At 40.6% G+C, this 22478-nt stretch overlaps 2 protein-coding genes across 3 annotated transcripts in view; both read left to right on the forward strand.

Annotated features, from left to right (window-relative positions):
- The first annotated feature begins 189 nt into the window (after positions 1–189).
- Positions 190–3157, forward strand: cep20 (centrosomal protein 20). The gene is made up of 4 exons (XM_061091988.1): positions 190–232; positions 968–1165; positions 2065–2149; positions 2626–3157. The coding sequence occupies exons 1-4, from the start codon at positions 205–207 to the stop codon at positions 2753–2755; spliced, it is 441 nt and encodes a 146-aa protein (XP_060947971.1). The 5' UTR covers positions 190–204; the 3' UTR covers positions 2756–3157.
- Positions 3158–9293: 6136 nt separating this feature from the next.
- The window catches only part of myh11a (myosin, heavy chain 11a, smooth muscle), a 31811-nt gene continuing 18626 nt past the window's right edge, over positions 9294–22478 (forward strand). For both annotated transcript variants that reach the window (XM_061066775.1, XM_061066783.1), the window contains exons 1-5: positions 9294–9386; positions 13157–13521; positions 13900–14056; positions 18769–18796; positions 22287–22386. In XM_061066775.1, coding sequence (XP_060922758.1) covers positions 13180–13521; positions 13900–14056; positions 18769–18796; positions 22287–22386 — 627 coding nt within the window. In that variant the 5' untranslated portion in view covers positions 9294–9386; positions 13157–13179. The remainder of the gene's footprint in view (positions 9387–13156; positions 13522–13899; positions 14057–18768; positions 18797–22286; positions 22387–22478) is intronic.

The raw sequence follows: 22478 nt of genomic DNA on the forward strand, positions 1-22478 counted from the left end.
TGAATAATAATCTATATTGCAATGATCCAGTGGAGTAAATATTGTGTCATTAAGCTGGTGAAAGATGCAACAGACTGAAGTGAGGCCTGTTTCTATGGGTACTGATGAAACCAGGCAGTTGTAGTTACTTCAGACAGTCACTAGATGGCAGAATCTCTACAGTATGAACAGCTGCAGACTGTTGGCTTGTTTACACTTGTTGCAATGGCGACCATCACTGAGCTGAAGAGCGGTAAGAGCCCCCTGTATTTCACGGTGTTATTGTTTAGATGATCACATTTCACTCTTAGATCACACAGAGGCAAATACACGACAGGTCGGGTCTCTGCATGAGTTAATCCAGAGCTGCTAACAGGGGTTAGCTCATGTTAGTTTAACCACAACATCGTCTACGAGTCTCCATTCAAAAACTTTTTAATTCTGCGAACTGAGGTGTCTGTATAAGTGAGGCAGACGAGGGACTCGAACCTTTCACTGTCCTCTCTATGTCTTCCTTATGCGTTTCAATTCGGCTCAGCTGAAAACGTTGTACAAAGTACACGTGTGTCGTTTGTTGTGGGTTTTACATTGTTATCATCCGCTAGCTAGTAGCTCATGTGAACGCTAACTAGCTCGGTGACATTAGGCGATTGTGGTGGAATTGTAATACACGCTGTTGTTAAATGAAGACGCAGTAGTTATTCACATGTATTCCGATTAGAAGAAGGGTCTTTAATAATTCGCATAAGCGCATATTTCACATTTGAAGAGGTCTTGATTTCTGTCATTTACGAAAATCTGGTTAAATTCTCAAATATCTGAATGAAGTATGGCGGATGTTTAGAAAACTCCCATCATTCAGGACAAATGTTAGCTGGAAACACTGACCTATACAAGGGGCTAGCTTCCAGTCGTTGTTTTAACATTGGAAGTTTATCAACCCGATTCTCATACTAAACTGTATCCGGTCACATTGTGATTCTTGTAGCCGTGAGGGACACGCTGGAGTCCCGGGGCGTGCTGGGCCAGCTGAAGGCTCGGATCCGGGCGGAGGTGTTCAGCGCCCTGGACGATCAGCGGGAGCCTCGACCTCCGCTGTCCCACGAAAACCTGCTCATCAACGAGCTGATCCGAGAGTACCTGGAGTTCAACAGGTACAAGTACACGGAGTCAGTGCTGACAGCAGGTAGGTGGCGAGATCACAGCACAACTCTCACTTTCCACAGGCTGGAGGATACAAGATCACAAAGTGACTCACCAGCAATGTGGTTTCACATTAAGGATTGTTTACATTGGTAAATGTTTACTCACAAGTTTTTTTCCTTCTCTATGATCAAACTGTTGGATTGATCACTTTTGTATTTTATTTTTAATTTTCAGGTCCTTTTCTGGCTTTACACATGAGAATAATTTTTTTATATCAACTAAAAATTTAAGTTTCAACAGAAATTACTAGATAAACGGTCTCTTGGTATGTTCTCTTACATTGACCTTGTTTATAAGCCTTCTTGCTCGTTACTGTGATACATATAAGGGTCTAGTGAAACTAGAGTATCAAACAAATACTAGACTCTATTATTAGTGTGATACGTGTTGCCCCACACATCTGCCCAATAACCAAAATATGGAAGAATAAGTGAACAATACATAATAACAAGTGATGCAAAATCTAAAGCGTCTTTTTGCTTTTTACAGTGCTGCATTTGTTTGCTCACTATCCTCTTTATATACTCTTTATATATATATGAATGAGGTTTCCAAGTAAGTTTGTTGTCTATTGCAACACCACAACAATTTGGCTTCAGAAACTCTTTTAAGAAGACCTCCATCCATAACCATTTGGATTTGATTATCGTTGATTTGATTTGCAAAAACTAATATTTTACTTAATTACATCAATCCACCACATACGTTTTATCATTTCACAAACAACACTATCTGTAACTGTTCCTAAATCTAACCTTTCAATCTAAAAGCGTTAATTTAAAAAAAAAAAATTACTTCATTAACAATTTCAGATTCCAACTGCTGTTGTTCACTGTTAAAGAAGTGTATTTCTTCTGATCTCTCTGTTTGTTTTTTCAGAGTCAGGCCAGCCTGACGTGCCTTTGGACAGACAGTTCCTGGCCAGTGAGCTGAAAGTCACAGAGGATGCCAGCTCCAAGTCTGTGTAAGAAAAAGACTTACTGAACTCTCTGGGGGGGGGGGGGGGGGGGGGGGGGGTATGATCAGTTATGGAATGATATATTTAGTAAAAGCTCCGTGGATCATCTCCATCATCAGAGTTTCATTTTGAAATACCAAGAGGTTTTGAATAATTTCAGCTTGCCCCCCTGCTTTGAAGAAACATGACCACAAGTAGTTTGTTTTGTGAAAGTCCACATTTCTCTGGAGTCTTAGTTCAACTGACCTGACTCAGCAGATGTAGCAGGGGTTGTAGACTTGCTTGTTTCACTTCCTAACACTCTTTGTTTCCCAATCACTTACCTCAGGACCAGTTCTGAAAAGTGAAACACACATAATTACAATAATTGAATAGAACATGAACAGACCTTTATCAACCAGCTCATTTCTCACTGTCATCATTTGCTAAAAACAGAAAGAAAAATGCAACAATGTGACTTAAAGGTTGATTTTACTTTGCAGGCCTCTCCTCTATGGCTTAGTGTCCCACTTCCTGAACAGTGGTGATAAAGGAGGGAAGGTGTTCCTGCGGGGATCCTCTCTGCCAGCCGGCCCCTCTGCCAGCAACATCGAACCTGGATCTAATGCTTAAGAATTGACAATGCATTGAATACTGGCAAACCTTGGACCAAAGAGTTAATACATACATGGCAGGAAATGTAGCAGCATCGGACATCTTATCCTCAGATTTTACTGTGAGTTTCATCTGTATGCATAACGGCACAGAGGATATGAACAATATGGTGGCAGAAAGCATTTGTATTTATTTTTGAGGTTGCCAAATGCCCCAGATAAACTTTTCATGTTGTGATTTTTATTTCTGGCTTTACCAATTTGAGCATCAGCCACATTGGTACTGATCGCATTAATATTCCTTGCTCTCTCCATAATTCCGACGGAAATTCGATGTCTTCTCTATAATATTTTTCACGTTTTTGATACTCTAATATTGGCTTTTAATTGTTCAAAATAAATGTTTTATATTTATATACCACACTGAGTCAAAATGGTTTTTAAAAGTGCAGTTTTACTGGGGAACACATGGTGGCAGTGTCACAAAAGATAAAGCTGTAGACTGGTGCAGCCAGAGGATGAACAGTAAAATTGTGTTTTAACCTGTAACTTTGAAATAATATCTAAAAGCTTTAGCAAAAATCTCATTTGATTTTAGAATATTTATGCCGAATGAAATTCAAATTTTCAGACATTTAAGGTCAGAAACGCAGTACAGACCACAAGTGCACTTCAGTCAGCTGTATACATTAATACAGCGGCTAAACATGATCCTACAACTACATTATGTTACTTAAACAATATAAAGATGTCTTGTTTTATAGACTAACACTCCTTCATGTATGAGGTGTATTATTTGTCATTAAGTGTATTTGCAAGAACAGTTATGTTCTTTTAAATCAATGCATTTGCTTTGTGAAGTTATAACATCAGGTCAGTTGAAAAAGTGCTAAATAACTTGCAGCCAAAAGTCTATTTAATCTATTTAAGTCACATTTACTTCCTGTGATTGTTTCTGTGCAGACGAACCCACCCTGCACCCAATTCCCTTGAACCGGCCACAAATGTATTTACTAATCCTACTTCAGCCATGTTCATATGTAATAGTCAGATACCTCATGACTGTTAAGATGTCTTATCTTGGTCTCTTTAATCTACATGTTTATGCTGAGCTGAAGAAGTCAGCCCCCCCCCTCGGACGTTTTACTCTGATGCGTTTTCTTCTCTGCCACTGAAGAGAAGAGGCTGAGCCGTTCTTATGATCGCCTTGATTTCAACAAATATTATGCAAGACTAGGATCATGTCAACGTGGCAGGACAGTGCAGAGACCCCTTTCATCGAGTTCTCCTAGTCATGGATAAACTCACACCGTGGGTTAAACTTATGCACATGCTTTTAAAAAACAACCTTCCCATGCAGACCAGAGCCTGTGGTGGACACATAAACATCTTCTGCAACAAGCCCACACTCTCTGCATCTCACATCCTGCCTCGCCATTTAAGGGAACTTGACATTCTTATCTCACACCACTTAAAACCCAGAGTTTCTGGAACTAATTATCCACCGAGCCGACCGTATCTCAGCTTGACTTGATGCTGGACGAGCTCCACCCCTTCTACCACCTCCAACCTAATCCATGTCCAAAGTACTCTGAGTTCTAAAGGTGTGTTTGCCCTGTCTCCTCTTACATTACAGTACTTATTGTGTAATACTGTTAAAAACAAAAGCAGATTAAATCATAACCTCCATGGCACAGGTAAAAAATAATGTGATTATTGCTTTTAAACAGTGCATCATCTGGATCAGTCTGAATCTACATAGCTTCCTTCGATCAAACCCTTATTTGCTTTCAAAGCCTGTGGCCCTGGGGCTCCTAGCAGAGGTGTAAAGTAACGAATTACATTTACTCACGTTACTGTAATTGAGTAGTTTCTTTGTGTACTTTGTAATTTGAGTAGTTTTTAAAATGGGTAATTTTATATTTACTTAAGTAGATTGATACATATGAAGTACAGTTTAAGGCAAGGGGTAGTGATGGATAAAGTTTTCTTTAAAAAACAAGTTGTCTTTCATTTTCACTTTCCACCTTAAAACTATGAAATTAACTGAACTATGAACTAGTTCAGAATTTAAATGGTAAACTATGAACGTGAACTAGTTCATGTTTACTTGTATGAACTAGTTCATGAGAGGTGTGAACTTGCACAACACCGGAGGTAGATGCTGCATAGAGTGGATGATGGAGTCGATGCAAGCCCGCTGGTGCCGAGTCACGAGAGCTAGAGAAGGATGATATTGCCGACGACCAACAAGCAGAAGCATCGAACTTTCCGCCAGTTGAGATTAAAGCAGATGAAGAAAACCCGTGGCCACATCTCAGCAAGAAGTTTGCCTTCAAACGCAAAAGAGGCAGCAGCTATATAATGCTCAAACTCAACAAGAAGTTTGCAGACTAGTGCTCTAAAGGTGGACCAAAGTTTAACCAAAAGTTTAAATATACAGTGGGACAGCGGCATTTTAACTTTTTATTTTAGCTGTCATGTGGTTCATGTCTTGACATGTCCTCCCAAAAGTTCTTAAATGCTCTGTTGACATGTTAAATGTTTGACATGTTAATGTCATTGCACTTATATTTGTAAAGATTCTCCTTTAATTAAAAATAACTGTTTTTGGATTGGATTTATGACCCCTTGTCCTTTTTTGCACTGTATAGGAGTTGTTGGAAGTACCTAAGTAACTTTTACTTAAAGTACATTTTAAATGAACTACTTTTTACTTTTACTTGAGTAGATTTTTAGATGGGTACTTTTACTTGTACTTAAGTAAAATTTCATCAAAGTAAAGGTACTTTTACTTGAGTACAATATTTCAGTACTTTTTACACCTCCGGCTCCTAGTATATTTGCAACACCAGTGCACTCCTCAAAATGGCTATATAAGCGGAGGAAGTTGTACAATGGCAGATGATTGTTTAATTGGAAGTTTGCCCCGTAATAGGTAGCATTTCTCCTCCACTGTATAAATTAGTGTGTGTGTGTACAAGAGACAGCTGTATAAATAGTATTAAATGTATTTGTCCTCTCTCGACTGCAGCAGAGTGAACCGATGTTTGCCCCCGGGCTCAAATTAGACGGCAATGGCATTCCTCGACGGTCAAACATATCCATAAACATATTTTTCTCTCTGATAGATGGCCATGTATGGACATGAGCGTGAGGAAAAACATTAAAGATTATCTCATTTAAGGGATCTCTGCATTACAGTTCATGTTGTGGTTAACTGCATGTTTGTTCTACACCGTTGTGTAGAGGGACATAAATGTGAGGCCTGAAATGTCATTTGCCGTGAAAAATTCGCTGAAATTATTTGATTGAAAAAAAACACATAAATAATGGTTTTATTTTCAGTATAATTCCATCTGAGATTTTTTGATTTTCAATGCAAAATAATAGAATCTATTGAACACCACTGCACTCATCATGCTTCACTGAGACTTTCTCTCATGCTGACTCCCACCGCCTCCTCGCCACCTGTCACTGCTGAGTTTTCACAGGTTTGAGGAATCACTCAGGAATTATTATTTGTCTCAGAGAGCCAGGAGCTGGGGGGGGGGGGGGGTATTACTGAGTCGTAATGTGCGCCCACAACTCATTTTGTAGGCGCACATTGTCCCATGTGAACCGTTCAGGTCGTTTGCAAGGAGAGGGCTGTCCTCCCTTCTCCTCACATCACGTTAAAAAAAAATTATAGAAGTGATCATTTTACAGCAGCCATGGAGTAATGACCCTTGTTATTTACTTGTGTGGGGGCGGTCGGAGGGAGAGCGGGTCGTCCACTAACCAGAGGGCCAGCGGTTCAATTTCAGTCTCCTCATTCCGCTTGTTGATGTGTTAAGATAAACATCCCCATAAACAGTGTGAGAATATGTATGAAAGTGCTGCACATAGATGCACTGTGAGAATGTGTGTGTAAATGAGTGAATGGCAAAATTGTAGTGTTAGGCACTGATTGGGCCATTAAGACTAAAAATATACTATGAACATATATGTACTGTATGTATATATACATATATACAAACAATTGACCATTTCTGTGGGGCTAATCAGCTTCATTATTTAGCCTGTGTGGGTTGAAGAAGGGAACCACATGGAACTGCATCCGTCATATTTCCCTCATCACCAATAACAGATCTGTAGTCCTCTGATATTCCCTTGTTCCCTCGGTCTACCGTAGATTGATAAACCGTTTCTGTGTCCCAGCTAACTACAGGTAAGTTAAAAGAGTCATTTCCATAGAGGCAACTTTGTTTGTTTGAACAACGCTGTTGCTGCTGGACCATATTTAGTCACTGGGGCTCGGGGTGCTGGCCTGTGCTCGACTTTGATAGTAACATAGAAAGCTGCCGAGATTCCACACAGACCCACTGTCCTTATATGGCACACACTGCAACCTCTCTGTTCAATGTATCCCCTGCTTTCTCTCCCTCTCCTCCTCCTCCTCCTCCTCCTCCTCCTCTTCGTCTTGTTCTTCTCTCTGTCTTGCCTCTCGCCCTGTCTCCTGTGAGTTTTTCAGGCCGGGTTCCTCCTTCGTCTGAACCACCGCCCCACCTTCCATGAGGCTGGCCAGAGGTAGCCCAGAGGTCCAGTAGGTTGGTTTTATTCTGTCATCAGGTTTCACACACACACACACACACACACACACACACACACACACACACACACACACACACACACACACACACACACACACACACACACACACACACACACTGGGAGAACGCGTGCAGTTCCATGTCTGCCTGGTATAAAACAGACCCAGCCATCAGCCGGCAGCTTGATTTACTGGAGCAAACAGAACAGTGTCCTTATATAGGAAGTTCCATCTGAAAGAAGCTGGGGAAAGTAGGGATGCAGCAAGAGAGGGATGGAGGGGGGGCAGGACCGGGGGGGTGATAGTGGAACGCAATGTGCGTAATGAAAGGAGACCCTTTTGAAGGATGCACACAGAGAAAGAAACTCACATTAATTATGGGTGTATTGGGGGGGCGGGGGACCTCTGTGGAGCAGTGACAGTAAAGGGAGATTCCTGTGCTGGGGAAAGCTGGTTTGCCTTATGAGGAGTGATCGCTGATTGCACAATGCAACCTCACAGCATCTGGAAGTGCAGTATGTGTGTAACTAGTCGTTGGTCCATCCTTTTTTGATGCCTTCTTGTTTTACCTGAAAAGTTACAAACTGAGCAGCAACAACATAAATTTGAGAAAACAGTATGAACTGAACTGTTACTGTTTCTAATGAGGTACAAACTACAAACAAAACATTTAGCTCAGCAAGGAACCATAAAGCCTCAATGACTTTTCATAGACCAATGAAATATCGTAAAAAATCGGAATAAAAAAAACTACAAATTGAGGCTCTTAATCTATGGTATATAAGACTAGAAATACCACAGAAGTAATTTAGTCATGTGAAGTGAGGATGGCTTTATTCTTGTGCATGTTGACTCATTGTTACTCTGTCATGGTTGTGCTGTGATGTTACCAGTTCAGTTTGAAAAATTATACCTCAAGCAAAGTCTATACATATTAGTAGCAATATTCTTAACATAACAAACCTCTGCTGTTCAGTGTGACTGTGATATAAGTACAAGTAAAGTATAAGTAAAATCCTAACTGCGAAGTAGACAAATATACTTTGCCTTACCTGCTCAGCTACAACAGTAAAATGCTGCTTACACGTTGTGGTATCATGAAATATAAATATTCCACATTAGAGTTTGTTATAAATTAATATAATAATGATACAGGCTTCAATAACATGGGGCACATACTGCAGAAGAAATGATTGATACTTCAGTACTATTTACTGTTAATACATCTGTGCTTTTATTGTTAAGTAAAGTCTCTCTCTCACACACCAACGTAGGACTTCCATTCATTATGAGCAAAAACCTACCGCTAACCTTAACCATGACCAATTCATGCTGAAGGAGGATGTGGCATCCAGGTCAAACATTGCATTTATGTTTAATAAGTTAACCATGTAATGTAATGTAAGGTACTGTAAGGTAATTTAACGTAAGGTAGTGTAAGGTAATGAAATTAATGTAATGTAATGTAATGTAATGTAGTGCAATGTAATGTAATGTAAATAAAAGTAACGTAGCCTAAAGTAAAGCAATTACTTTTGAAATGGACAGTAAAGTCAGGTAAAGCAAAGTAAAACAAAGTAAAGTAAAGTAAAGTAGAGTAATGTAAAATAAAGTACAGTGAATAAAGTAATTTAAAGCAAATCAAAGTAAGGCAAAGTAAAGTAAAGTAAAGTAAAGAAAGGTAAAGTAATGTATTGTGATGTAAAGTACTGCAATGTAAAATTAAGTAATGTAAAATTAAGTAATGTAATGTAATATATATAGTATAGAGTAAAGTCAAGTGTTTCAGGTCTGTGTTGAGTCTCTGCAGTGCCTCAGTGTTGAACCTGCCCTGTCCTCAGTGCGCATGTCCGCTGCCTCCTGCAGATGCTGGAGGAGGGTCCGCTGGAGCAGCTCCACCCTGACGCAGCGGTGCGCAGTTTAAATGCTAAGCCTGTGAAATGGTCGGGGGTCATTTGGACTGGTCGTGTTTGGAGTATAAACCTCGTCATCGCCGGCCGCTCCAGACCCTGACTCTCCAAGCCCACCGCTCCCCTCTACTCTAACTCCTGCTCATCATGTGAGTATCATGGCACTGACTCGTCTGAGAGGTGATGCTGCTGCGCTGCACTTGTCAAACCGCAGCACTTTCACAAGTCTGATGTCTTTAATCTGGAACTTTAACTAAGGAAGAAGTTTTATGTTGTCTAGTTTTTCTTCCCCTAGATATAAGTAATCAAATTAAAACACAAGTTCAAGCAAAACCTGAATATTACTTTTGTGTCAGTCTGTAAAAAACTTTATTTAGAACGTTATTACATGACCTGGTTGTTGACAAGTTTGACTATGTTATTCGCATCATTTCTTTTAAAGAAAGTTATTGCAGACATATCTGTCTAAACTTAGTAAGAATAATATTTATATAATGATGATAGCTAATTGATTTTGTGATGTGTGAAAAGACAGGAAATTAAAAAGGATGTCAGTTTGTCTTAATGTTATTTGTATAAAAGGAGCAGGTGAAATGAGATGTTCTGTCTTCCTGCTCCCTTTTCATTCAAGTTCACTGAAATAAGAAAATAGTTTACGAACCTCAAAATATGAAAACAATACTTCAATTAGTGACTCGTGAATTAAATAATCTTTTTCATATTAATATGATACATTGTGTTGGAATAACTTAACTTTACTTTTAATTTTCTTAATTAATTGAAGTAATATTATATATGATAAACACTTACACTCAAAATAAACTGAACTAAAACATCATAATGTATAGATCATGTTATATTAGTATGGTGGGGAGTAAAGAGTAAAGTGGTTTTAAACAGTACAATAATGCTGACTTCTTGACACCCTGCAGTATAAATGCTGCAGTAAGGAAGTGAGAGGAAGCTAAGTCTGGATATCTTCTCAAAGAAACAGACGTGATGGTAACCATAGTGTTTCCTGCTTTCCAAATATGGTTCTATAAAAGCACAAGCCCGTCAAAGTGTGGAACCTTGTGGCTGAAGATGCAGAAGCTGAAGTGAGAACTGACAGTTTTTTACAAGTGCAAGTCATCAGTGGTGTCACGGCGTTGGTTGTTCCCCTCATATGCAACATGTGCACCTCACTTTGAGTTCAGTGGAGGATGAACTGCATATGCCTCCGTCAGGGCCACGACCCAGTAGCAACCGGCCAAGACAAACAGCTCATGTGCTGAAAACACCTCTGACTTAGCATTTTAACATCAACGTGTCTCTGAAAGAGAGAAGTTATGTGTTGAGCCTGTTTGGATTTGAACGGTTCTGCATTCGACGACCTTCTCCATGAGCCTAAAAGCATTTCCATAACGGGACAAATCAAGTGTGTTTGTCATTCAAGTCTATTTTGGTCTGCATGATTTCATTATTTTCATGCTCCGGTCTTTGACAGTCTCAGGAGGCATGGAAATCGAAACGTGTCAGGGCTGTTGAGGAAACGATAACAGGAGGAATATTTGCTGGGAGAGGAAGTGGGTGAAATTATTCACAGGCCCCGAAGGTCGACCCCTTTCTCTTGGGGAGGTCACGCAGTCTCTAGGGGTGACATTTCCACTTGATTATTATTCTCGATGGAGGGTTAAAAAAAATGGCCTTGTATATTGGGCTCATTGTTATGCAGTAATAGTGTTCTAACTTCACTGAGCAGGTCAATGAGTGTGAGGGATCTGCTGTGTTATTGTGAGTTCGTTTTTTAGTGTGGTGCATGTGAGCAAACCCCTTCCTTCCCCTTATCATCCTCTAAACTTCCAGTCGGTAGGTATCAACCGGTTATCCTGTCAACCCCACTTCAGACACCTGTCTTCAGCACACCGGCCGAGTACAAAGCTGTGTTGACACAACAGAGAGAGAGAGAGAGAGAGAGAAAGAGGTGGGGGGCAGCTTTTCAAGGGTATTAAGCAGGGTTGGTCAGAGTTAAAGGGGGGATGAGGAGGAGGAAGTTGACTGGCAGCCCTGGAGGAGTGTCAGGAAAAGCCGTGTTTACTCTTTTCTGCGGTAATCGCCGATCATCAAAGTATCAGCTGGTCCCTTCCCTGTTTCCGCGCTGCACTGGCTTTGCAGTTTTTTGGGGCAAACAGGAAGCGTCTGTCTATGTGTCGAGTTCATATTCATATAATATCGTTCAGTACCTTCTCGTGGTTTTGGTTTGGCTCGTCTCTCTGGTATATTTATGGGCTTTCTCGGGAGGTTCAGTGGCTTTTTTATCTAGTTCCCACTTCCCACTCCATTAAACTGTGGGCCAGTCTGTGTGAAGTAAGTAGGCTAAACAGCCTGTGGACAAGAGACAGTCCGTAATTCAGAGGCTCATACATCATGACACGGTTTCACAGTTATATCATCTTTACTGGAACAGTGTAGTTAGGCAGCTGATTGATTAGTGTAGTGCAGGAGATATATTGGAAGCACTTACTATAGCTGTATTTCTTATTTATGTTTGTTGGGAGTCATATGCAGGCGCCATATATCTGCTCTTATTACTTTATGCACTTTGCATGGCCTCCCATTGCAGGTACGGCTCCCAGAGTCCCAGGCACTTGTTCATATTTCAGCTTCTGACTGCTGCATTTAAAAATGACTGCCGCTGGGAGCCAATATGCAGCATGAGAGTTAAAGCTCCGGGCCCCCGTCAGGCTCGCTGCCTCACTGTTATCGTTTTGGAGTAAACGACGAGGCCGGCGAGAGACATACTATTCCCTATATGGGCTTTGTTTGGGAGTTCACTTGCCTCACTGTTTAGGTCCGCAGAAAAGAGTCCTGCTCCAGACAAGGGCTCCATATATGGTCATCACAGCACGAGACTGAAGCCTCCCTGCACAGAGACAGGGAGACACATAGAGAGAGAGAGAGACAAGGAGGGGGGGAAAGATGAGGGAAAAAATGACTGATGTCAATTTAGCAATGCCTATGAGTATGAGCACATGACAGTGAGTATTAAAGATTTGGGGATATTTCAGATAAAGCGGCTGACAAAGTGCACTTGTGTTTGTTACTTAGTTCAAATCAATTTCCCTGCATCAATCTCTCAGTTTAAATTAGTGAAGGAATTGTTTGTTTGTCTCCGTGCTGGTGTTTGTGAAACATCCAACTTTTCTTCCTCTCTTTTAGTCTGTGTACAGTAAATACCAAAGAGTTTTTTCCTTGGGGCGAGAGAAGAGACTTTACAGGTTTTCCTGATGTTTGGACGAGGACTGGTTAGGAAGTGATTGTTCAGAGAGCTCAGGAGAAAGTGGGTTCGTCCAGTATCTAACCACCCCAGCTCTCTGGCTGCAGATGAAATGTACTTGTGTTTGTTACTTACTTCGAATCAATTTCCCAACCTTTATCCTTGTATCTAAATTAGGGAGGGAATCGTTTGTATGTCTCTCTGGTGTTGTATGTGAAAGTATAGGGTCGGGGGGGTGGAGTCTGCGAGAAGGACCGCATTCAAGGACTCCCTGATGGATTAAACCGGTTTTGTAGCATGTCTCCCACCAATGAAGACTCATAATCTTCTGTTGGGTTTGGATAAGCCTGTGCTGTCGGTTATTCCTAAAAGAAAAGAGGGTTTTGTTCATCTAAGATGCGTGACACAAAGTGTGAGCTGTGACATTTTTCATTTTAGTATTGTGCATCATGTTCTCTGATCACAACTGATACATCACTGCAGTATCGTCCTGTAAGTTACATTGCGTTCACACCTCTTTTCTTGCCCTCTCATCTTTATTTATTTCATGGCTTCCCATCTTGCTTGTTCCTGTTTGCCTGTTCTTTCCTACCTAACTTCCTTCCTTGCTTCCTCCTTTCTGTGTCTGCTCCACTCATCCACTCCATTTGTTGCCCTCAACAGTTGGCCCTCCACCTTAATCCAAGATGTCTAAGAAGGCCCCAACCGGGGACGAGAAGTTCCTCTTTGTCGACAAAGACTTCCTGAACAGCCCCATGGCGCAGGCCGACTGGTCGGCCAAGAAGCTGGTGTGGGTCCCGTCGGAGAAGCACGGCTTCGAGGCGGCCAGTATCAAGGAGGAGCACGGGGACGAGGTGCTGGTGGAGCTTTCGGATACCACCAAGAAGATGACAGTCAACAAGGACGACATCCAGAAGATGAACCCGCCCAAGTTCAGCAAGGTAGAGGACATGGCCGAGCTCACCTGCCTGAATGAGGCGTCCGTGCTGCATAACATCCGTGAGAGGTACTTCTCTGGTCTCATATATGTAAGTATACACACCGAAAACATGTCAACACTCACAAAATCTGAACTGGATGTAACATTAATGTAAACTACAAAGTTTGTATCTACTCTGAACTTCATTGATTTACTAACCTTGAATCTGGAGCTTAAACCCACTGAACTGTATCCTAATACTAGAATTCACTAGAAGTCCACATTTTTATTTGGATCTGCACCGAATTACACACACCCATGAATATCAGTCCCAGGACCCTTGAATTATTCTCAGAAAAATCAACACAATAATAATAATTGCCTTTTCTTGTTCTTTCTGACATCTCTCAGTTGTCCCATATCAAAAAGGCAAACATGTACAAACCGTTCTAAAAATCCTTTTCTTTCCCCGGGTCTCTTCTCTCAGACGTACTCCGGCCTCTTCTGTGTCGTGGTGAACCCCTATAAAATGCTACCAATCTACTCAGAGAAGATCATCGACATGTACAAAGGGAAGAAAAGACATGAAGTGCCCCCTCACATCTACTCCATCACTGATAACGCCTACAGAAACATGATGCAAGGTGGGATTCTTATATTCCTCATGTGCCTTCTCCTTATTGTTTATTTCCTACAAATGTTTTTTGTCCCTTTATTCTTGTAATATTATAACTTATTTTGATGAAATGATGACTTTATTCTCTTAATAATAAATTATTTCTCTGATATATTCAATTTAATTTTTGTAAAGTTATGACTTTTGTCTTGTTAAAGTTCTCAAAGATGTTAAAGTTCTCGAAATCACACATTGTTTCCCCCTCACCGGACACTAATACTCCATCTTAGTGACGTCCCTGCCTCATTGAGTTTATTTTTATGTTTACCCGCTCGTCCAGTGGGTTACTCCGATCAGGTGGAAAAGAGACATCGCTAATTGTCCCAGTTCCTGTCTGTGCTTTTTGTTTTTGGTAGCTCTGTCTACCCAGTGCTTACCTGAATAAGCTCCAGCTTCTACTGCGTGGAAATCCTCAAATAAACATGAATGGATCCTATTAAATTGAGGCATGAGAAAGCAACACCGGAGCTGGTGCAGAAATCGTCGACACCCCCCTCACATTACAAAGCAAGCAAGCTGCTGGCCTCTTGAGTTTTTGTGTCAAAGTGAAGTGTTGGCTTGTAGCTTTGAGCCCTTGGTGTGGGTGAGCTGTGGTATCAGCTGACAGAAGTTTAGATTTTTCTCACTGGGCGATGACAGTTTGCAGCCTTTTAGCTCCATCATGTTCACAAAGTGGTTGATAAAAACCACAAATGGCCCAGTTCTGTCAGTTTCAAATGCAGAACTGTGTTTGTTATTACGTGCAGACCAGAAGCTTCCTCTCAGCCCCATCCCTCTGCTGCAAGTTCTTCACAAAGTGAGTCGGTAGGAAAAAATGACAGCCTAATAAAATCTAAAAGAGAATTTTATGGACTGTTTCAGAGTCGGTGTTTCGTAGAGGTGGCGAGAGTGGCCGGTCGTCAGAGTGTATCTCACAGTAAATGGCTCGGGGCCTAACCCTGCAGTGGTACGACTTCAGAGCGGCTGGTTTCCCACAGAATCTGTTTCTCGTGCCTCCAGGGGGTCATGCCCACAGGACTGCATGTTGACGTGAGGATGTTCTCTCAGAGGAGTTGACATCTGGATTGAGAGATGGGTGGACGGCCGTGAAACATTTCCTGTTTCAGCAGCCTGCCCTTCCTCGTTCAAATCTTCTAACATTTTTCTCTCTCTTTTGGTCTGTGTACTGTAAATACCAAAGAGTTTTTAGCTCGGGGCGAGAAAAGAGACTTTAAAGGTTTTCCTGTGAAACGGGATGTTTGGACGAGTGATTGTTAGGAAGTAATTGTTCAGAGAAAGTGGGACTGTCCAGTATCAAACCCTCTCAGCTCTCTGGCTGCAGACAGAGATGCTGAAGGTCTAGTCTTAAAATAGATAACCCAAACTCATCATAATGCTAAAATAATGCCAGCTAAACAGCTAAGTGGTTTTATAAGACAGCGGAGATGTTTGCCCTCTAGCACAAAATGCATTTCTTAAAAAAGAAAGTTTGGAATCAAGATTATATTTTGTCATACATACTGGTAGATAAACAGTTTGTGAAACTCGTGGGACTTTTATTATTTTATTTTTTATTATTTTTATTATTTGAGAATGTTGACAGCATCAGCAGCAAATTACTCCTAAAGCCTCTAAACTAGCTGTCAGCAGTCTGAGACTTCCCATACTTGTCACTTGTTTGTCTGTGTTGATGACCTCCTGTCAAGTGAAATATTGAATGAAATATTCTCTGAGAAATCAATGCTAAAGAAACTGAAAAACATCCTCGATCTGCCCCTGTATCCGCACCAGAATTTTATGGATCACTCCCTGATCCGCACCACATCCTTCCACCAAGTTTCTGGGTAATCCATCCGGTGGGTTTTGCATAATTCTGCTAAAATAAAAACAAATGCAGATGAAAACATTATCCCCTTGGAGGAGGTAACAAAGATAGCTCAATGCTTACTAGCATTTAAAGTCATATAAATGTTCATGTCCATATTATTCACTCTATACCGATCACAGATATAAAACACCAAATACATGGTTCCCACTGTACCCACTATACTGGTGTTGCCACTTCCTGTCCATCTTCATCTCTAGGAGTTAAGCCACACACGGTATGAAAGTGCAGTAGGACTCAGGATGAAAGCTGAGCATATAAAGGAAACTGATAATGAATGTGACAGATTTCTGGCAGCTCCTCGACAAGACTGATCATGTGAAAGGAAAATACAGAAGCCTAAGAAAAGCAGCTGCGATTACATCCAGCTCTAATCTTTGGATAAGGTAAAACCAGAGCGACTGCTAATATAATGCTCCCTTTTCTGACTTACTTTTTGTTATTGTCTATTGTCATTTAAAAATCACTAAATCTGGTTTGGCTCTTTGATGATTTGGTCTTTACCCTTAATGCTCTAATGCTTACTTAAAGAACTCAGCTGTCACTAATAAGTAGGTGTACGTTGGAGGGTTTTACTTTGCCAGTACACAGAAAATGATGTTTTTTTTGTGCTATAGCTATGGTGTGTAAACACAGGCTCATCAGTAAACAAGAAGAGGGAGGATTGATGGTGTTTGTGAAAATGTTTGGATTACTCTTCATCAGCACATCCCTGGAGAGAAACACAGATACAGCTGCAATTTAAGAAGCGTTTTCATTTGATAGGAAAATCTCACACTTGTTGGCACCCAGGAAACGTTGTGCACGACAAAGAATTTGTAATTTTTTTATTTCAGACTAAACAAGTCAGCCGTTTGCTTAGACTCATGATATATGTAAAAATTTGATATTTTAGCTCAAAGACCACCCATTCAGCTTTGGAATTCAAGACACAGCTTTAAGCTGCTTTACAAGCAAGTAAAACTGATGAAGTAAACACCAACAGCACGGTCAGTGAATATATACACATACAAACATAAAGGCATAAACAGAAAACACGTAATAAGTAAAAAATGTCACATAAAAGTGAAGCTTTAAAGCAACACAACGCAAGTTTCACTCTCTGCTACATTCTGGCTCCCCCTACAGTCGGGATTTATATTTCACTGCCCGTGCACACAGCTGGACACATGTTCATTAGTTGACACCTTTTTGGGGCCTACAAAAAATGTTTTCACATTCATTGCATTTACGGAGGATAACAGTAGCGTTACAAGCTAACACATAAGCAATTAGCCAACGCAGTTTTTGATGATCCGAGCATGATGTGTATATATTCACATGGAGTTGGTTGGCTAACTTGTGATGATGAACTAGCGAGTTGACAAATTCACGCACACAGCCCAATGTCAAGCGAGCAGAAAATAGCAAAATGAATGCTAACTGATGCTAACTGCAGTAAAAAATAAGGTTTAATCTCTTAAAGCTTAATATTTAATCCTAACAAGTTTTAATATACATTTGTTTTTAATCCTTGTTTCTGAGATAGTGTAAGTATCAATGTTTTCATCTAAAAGGTTACCAAAGGTTCAGAATAAAACTACACATCTTTCAAGCTCTTTGAACATGTATTATATAACATATGGCCGGCAGGAAGCAGTTATTGTGGATGCATCAGAAGGCTTTCCCATGAAGAAGTGGCCAATGAGGCAGGTCGTTTAACATTAGAGTGGAAGTGGTGCGTAGCTACAGTTAATCCAGATAACTCTCCTCAGCTTCAACACATTCTTCCTCCAGTCTTGGCTGAGATTCAGCTCCTTGGAAAATGTTCCTCAGACTTTGATGTGCTGGAGATAAAAATTTAAAATTCCCAAAGAGAGTGTTTGTGTCCCGAGCAGCTGTTGACTGAAGTGTTGTCCCTCTGTGCTCCCAGTGTTTACTGTAAATTACCTCATAAGGAAAAAGACAGATTTAGATTTTTTACTGTTAAACTCCTCATGACAGAATCATGTAGGACCTTTTCCGGCATAAACAGGACCAGTCCACCTCAAGGGGACCAAAGACATGCAGTCACAATCAGACTAAACTTAATTTTCAAAGTCTTGGTTAAGATTAGTGCTAAGATGTGAATTGTGGTTAGGTTAAAGTTAGGGATATATATGCAATGGTAATGGTTAAGGTTAGGCATAAGGTTTTGGATAGCTCTGTCCAGAATGAATGTATGTCAATAGAAAGTCGTAATAATACTAATTTTGCAGCTTTAAGGTTTCACTTACTGAGAGTTTTCATGTCTGACTGCAGTTATCTTTTCATTCAGCAGTACTCCCTGTACTCCCCCAGGGCTGGATTGTAATGAAGGCTACAGTTACAAAATAGCCGTACATGGACTTTTGTGTATTCTCCCAGGAGTATTTTGGAGTCAATATAATGACTCATTGCTCAGCACATTCTGACTTGATTTTTATAGTTAGAAATCAAAGTATTTGTGGGAGTTACATGTTCCTTTAGGCACGGGGGAGCCTTCACTAATGCGCTTTGAACTGAGTCCCAGCTGGTGTCTAAATTCTACACCAGACTGGTCTTTATTATGATCTTTATTAAGTGTCCTGTGCTATTGGGCATAACTGTACAAATGTCCTCTGGCCAAGCATGAGCGGGTCCTGTGAATGTTCTCGTGCTACATAATATAAATGATGTATATTTAATCTGGTTATTGCAGATTCCTTTGGTTTACCACCTAATCTTTCTGCTTTTACAGAGTGATCTTCACACTCACTTGTATGAGTCAGGTTTCATACAAGAAGTCTAACTTGTGTAAAATGTCTTTGTTTCCGCAGATCGCGAGGACCAGTCCATCCTCTGCACGTAAGTGATCATCTGTCATCTCAAAGTCTGTGTGTGCGTGGTGCTTGTGTGGAGGAACAGTTATGTAATGATCGCGTAAACACATAGTTAAACAAATAAGATTCCGGTCTGGTCTCACAGTGTCAGCCACCAAGAAATCACTCATAATTTAACAGTGGTATGTGTTTCTCTCGTGTTTGTTTTGAGGTTGTTGGTGGCTGCTTTCTTCGGTTTTTACTTCTTGTCGCACTGTGCAATTGAGATGTCATTAAATGGAGCCCAAGTGAATGAGCATTAATGCGTCCGCAGCTCTCCCTGGGGGCCGTGGCCTTGCTCTCATCACAGACTCTCGGTCAGGAAGTGTGCCCTGCACCCTGATGGGAGAACCAGATTAGATCTCCAAATGTTTGGGCTCCATTCTGAAAGTTTATTTGTTTTAGGCTAATTCCTGAGAACTTTGGCTGGGTGATTGGGAATCCAGGGACAGACAGGCTCCTTTTGTCAGGGCAATAATCTTTGGATTTTGATTCAAAGAACACAAATAGATTTGTCTTTTTTGTCCTTTGTATGTTTTAATGGCTTAGTAGGCTTTGCTATGTTCATAATTGTTGTATGTATGTATGATTCGATTAATTTCGAAAACAGTGTATTAACCTCTTTTTCTATAGGATTCCTTCCTAGTTTCTCACATTTCTTTTTCACTGGCTAATGATCTATGTTTATTTCAGTCCACTTCTACTGTAACTGTGGAGCAGGAGAATAACTTCAGAAAGGAAAAAACTACTCTGAGCATAAAATAAACAGCAACTATCCATTATGTAATATATATTGGACATAAACTCCCGTTTCACTGTAAATTAGCTGGTGAGCTGTAGATTCTAAATCAGGGGCCATCAAGGGGCCATAATTGACATAGAGGGGCCAATATGTCCCATGCACAATTCCTGATTCAGTAAGGTGCACATTTAAATCATTCCTTGTTTACTGTTTGCTCTACAGCTTTGAGCAAAGCCACACTTCATTGAATATATTTAGAATATCTGTCCTTGTTTAAACATAGTGTGTCCTAAAAAAGCTTAAAATTATATATAAATTCTTAACAAGTCCTATTTATTGACTGGTTTATTAAGAAAATCTCAGGGGCCAATCAGATTGAGGCCAGTGCCCCCCTGATGCCACCCCTGGATACACCCCTGGGCTAGCTAACGTGATAATATTCACTTTTTATCATTGAGTTAAAGATAAAATAAGGAAATGAGAGTGAGGGCTCTTCCTCCTCAAGCATCTTTTCTCGGATAAGTTATGTTGTATTGATGGCCTTCTGTGTGTGGACTTGTTGTTAGGTATACAGACACGTTAAACTGACTCTTTAATGCTGATAATCTTATTAGGAGCCTCACTTTGAAACTGTCCAAAGTGATGAAGTGTAAGTGATATGATACGGTCGTGCTGAAACACAAACTCTGGCTCGCTGTCCGTCAGGTCAACACACTTTGAGCCACAGCCACCAGCAGCCGAGCTTCAGCCTCAGCCGGCCTCTGGAGCCATATATGGCAGGAATGTTTCTGGTGCGATACATGGAATGTCATGTATGACGTTCTCCTCCTGTGTGTGCGTGCATCTGTGTGTGTGTTTAATTGCAGAGTATATTCTTTGCCAGAGTGCTTCTACAGTAGGTCATCACAGAGGCCTTGTATCTTCGTAGTGGGAAACTCAGTGTTTGTTAATTGTCATAGGAGACTATTCAGCACTCGGCCATGATAGGATTTACTGTGAGGAGGAAAACTCTCGCAAAACTTGGTAGGGTTTTAGAAAGGCTCTCTGCATATATGTGAATTCATTTAGTTTGGACTACTTAATGCTTTTTATGGAACTATTTATTACATTATCCAAGTGACAGATTTATAACATAAAACAAACAAATATTTCTTGAAAAGCGTATTAGTTATATAAAGTAATAAATTACTTTAAACAAGCTCATTTAATATACAATCAGAGACGAGGACATTGTTGTAATTAAGCTGTCTAGTATGATCACAATGGATAAAGGGGATTTGTGCTGAAATACAATTGAAGTGAAACCTCTCTGCTGTATTGCATTAGATTCCACAAGGGTTTCTACTGTATTTTTTGGACACAAACTATTCTGCAGGAATCTTATTCCTCGGAATCTGCCACACAGTAGCAGGACTTTGCGATGGGAAATAGCTGGGAGCAAACTTAAATCCATTCAAGAGATGTTGACATTGCATCTCAGCAGGGTCAGCAGTTTCCTTTGTTTAGAATTCATTGGATGTGTGTGAAAAACTGGACTGATAAAATGAATATAGTGGCCAAAAAGTAGCAGGATGTTACTCTTTTTTGATTCTGCAGAGGGTTCAAATGTGTCACACATATGGAATGATTTATCTTTAGGGGGGTTTTCTTATCCGTTTTGCTACGAGACCAAATTCAAATTTCAGAAGCCTGAAGTGACACAAACGAAAACCCGCCCCCACACTCCATCACTAGTTGCACATTTTGTATACATATTGGGTTTTTTAAATGAAGTTCTCCACTCTGTCCTTTCACATGTTCTTGTAATCATAAGGGAAACAAGTACAGATGAAATGCAGGGCATGCAGGATGAGTCAATTTCATGGACCATCTTTAGGGGAAAAGTCCAATCAAAATGTCTTCTGCCCTACAGTAGGAGCCTGGATGTTATGTGTCCCCACGAACAGGACAGAGTAATTAGGTTCCTATCAGAGCTGCCAAGCCCCTAACATCGAGAGCATCCCATTCCTTTTATGGCCCCATACCTGAGTATGTGTGTTAGACTACTGGCTGAAAGCTCTGGGATCGTTCAACTGTGTCTGTCGGAGTGTCCGAGATCATTTATCTGAAAAGACAGACGTGAAGTGTTCTGGCTTCTGTTTAAAAAAAGTTTGTTTTAATGATATTTTACACGTCCGACCAGTTTGAGGGTATCTGTCATAAAACTCTTATAATAGTCTTGTAAATGTCATATGAAGTTTCTCCCAGCTACATAGACACTAGCTTTGGATAGGCAAGAAGGAGCAGGCTTCTGTGCTGTAAGATATGTTGTTAAACATTGAAACATGGTCCCATGACCCTCCAGATTTTATCCATCCATTGCATTTCGGAGGCAGTGAAATGAAAACATTTGGTTCTTTGTGTAGGTGACTTATAGACCTTCCCATCTTTAATGTGTGATGTCAGAGGATAATAACTTCCGTGTGAATATGGTCTATTGCATGTCGTACACTCCTCTCTCACCTTGGTTATTTCTTCACAGTCGACTATGAAGAATGAAGGCAGCGATGCCAAGAAAAATCTTATCTTTTGAAAAAATGTTGCACATGATCTTCATTCAATTAACCTGGTTTATTCAACTGTGAACAGAGAACCTGCCAGCGCTGATTATCTTCTTGTTGTCTCTCTCATTCCATCACACTATATCTCCTCTCGCATCTTTTCATCCCTTTTTCATTTTTTCCTCCTTTTCTAGTGGAGAGTCCGGCGCTGGGAAGACGGAGAACACCAAAAAGGTCATCCAGTATCTGGCTGTAGTGGCCTCCTCACACAAAGGCAAGAAGGACAGCAGTGCTGTAAGTATCCATGTTCAGTGACCATGTTGTATTAAAGGTTAGGATATACCAACCAGTTCCCTCACTATTCAACATGTCTGCCCAGTTTAATC

The sequence above is a fragment of the Limanda limanda genome, chromosome 2 (genome assembly GCF_963576545.1).
Source record: "Limanda limanda chromosome 2, fLimLim1.1, whole genome shotgun sequence".
NCBI classification, from domain to species: Eukaryota; Metazoa; Chordata; class Actinopteri; order Pleuronectiformes; family Pleuronectidae; genus Limanda; species Limanda limanda.

Bases quoted from the DNA above. Each gene is read 5' to 3' on its own strand.
- cep20 (XM_061091988.1), top strand. From the start codon at position 205: ATGGCGACCATCACTGAGCTGAAGAGCG. The intron at 233-967 runs GTAAGAGCCCCC...TGATTCTTGTAG, and splicing joins CATCACTGAGCTGAAGAGCG to CCGTGAGGGACACGCTGGAG. The intron at 1,166-2,064 runs GTAGGTGGCGAG...TTGTTTTTTCAG, and splicing joins GGAGTCAGTGCTGACAGCAG to AGTCAGGCCAGCCTGACGTG.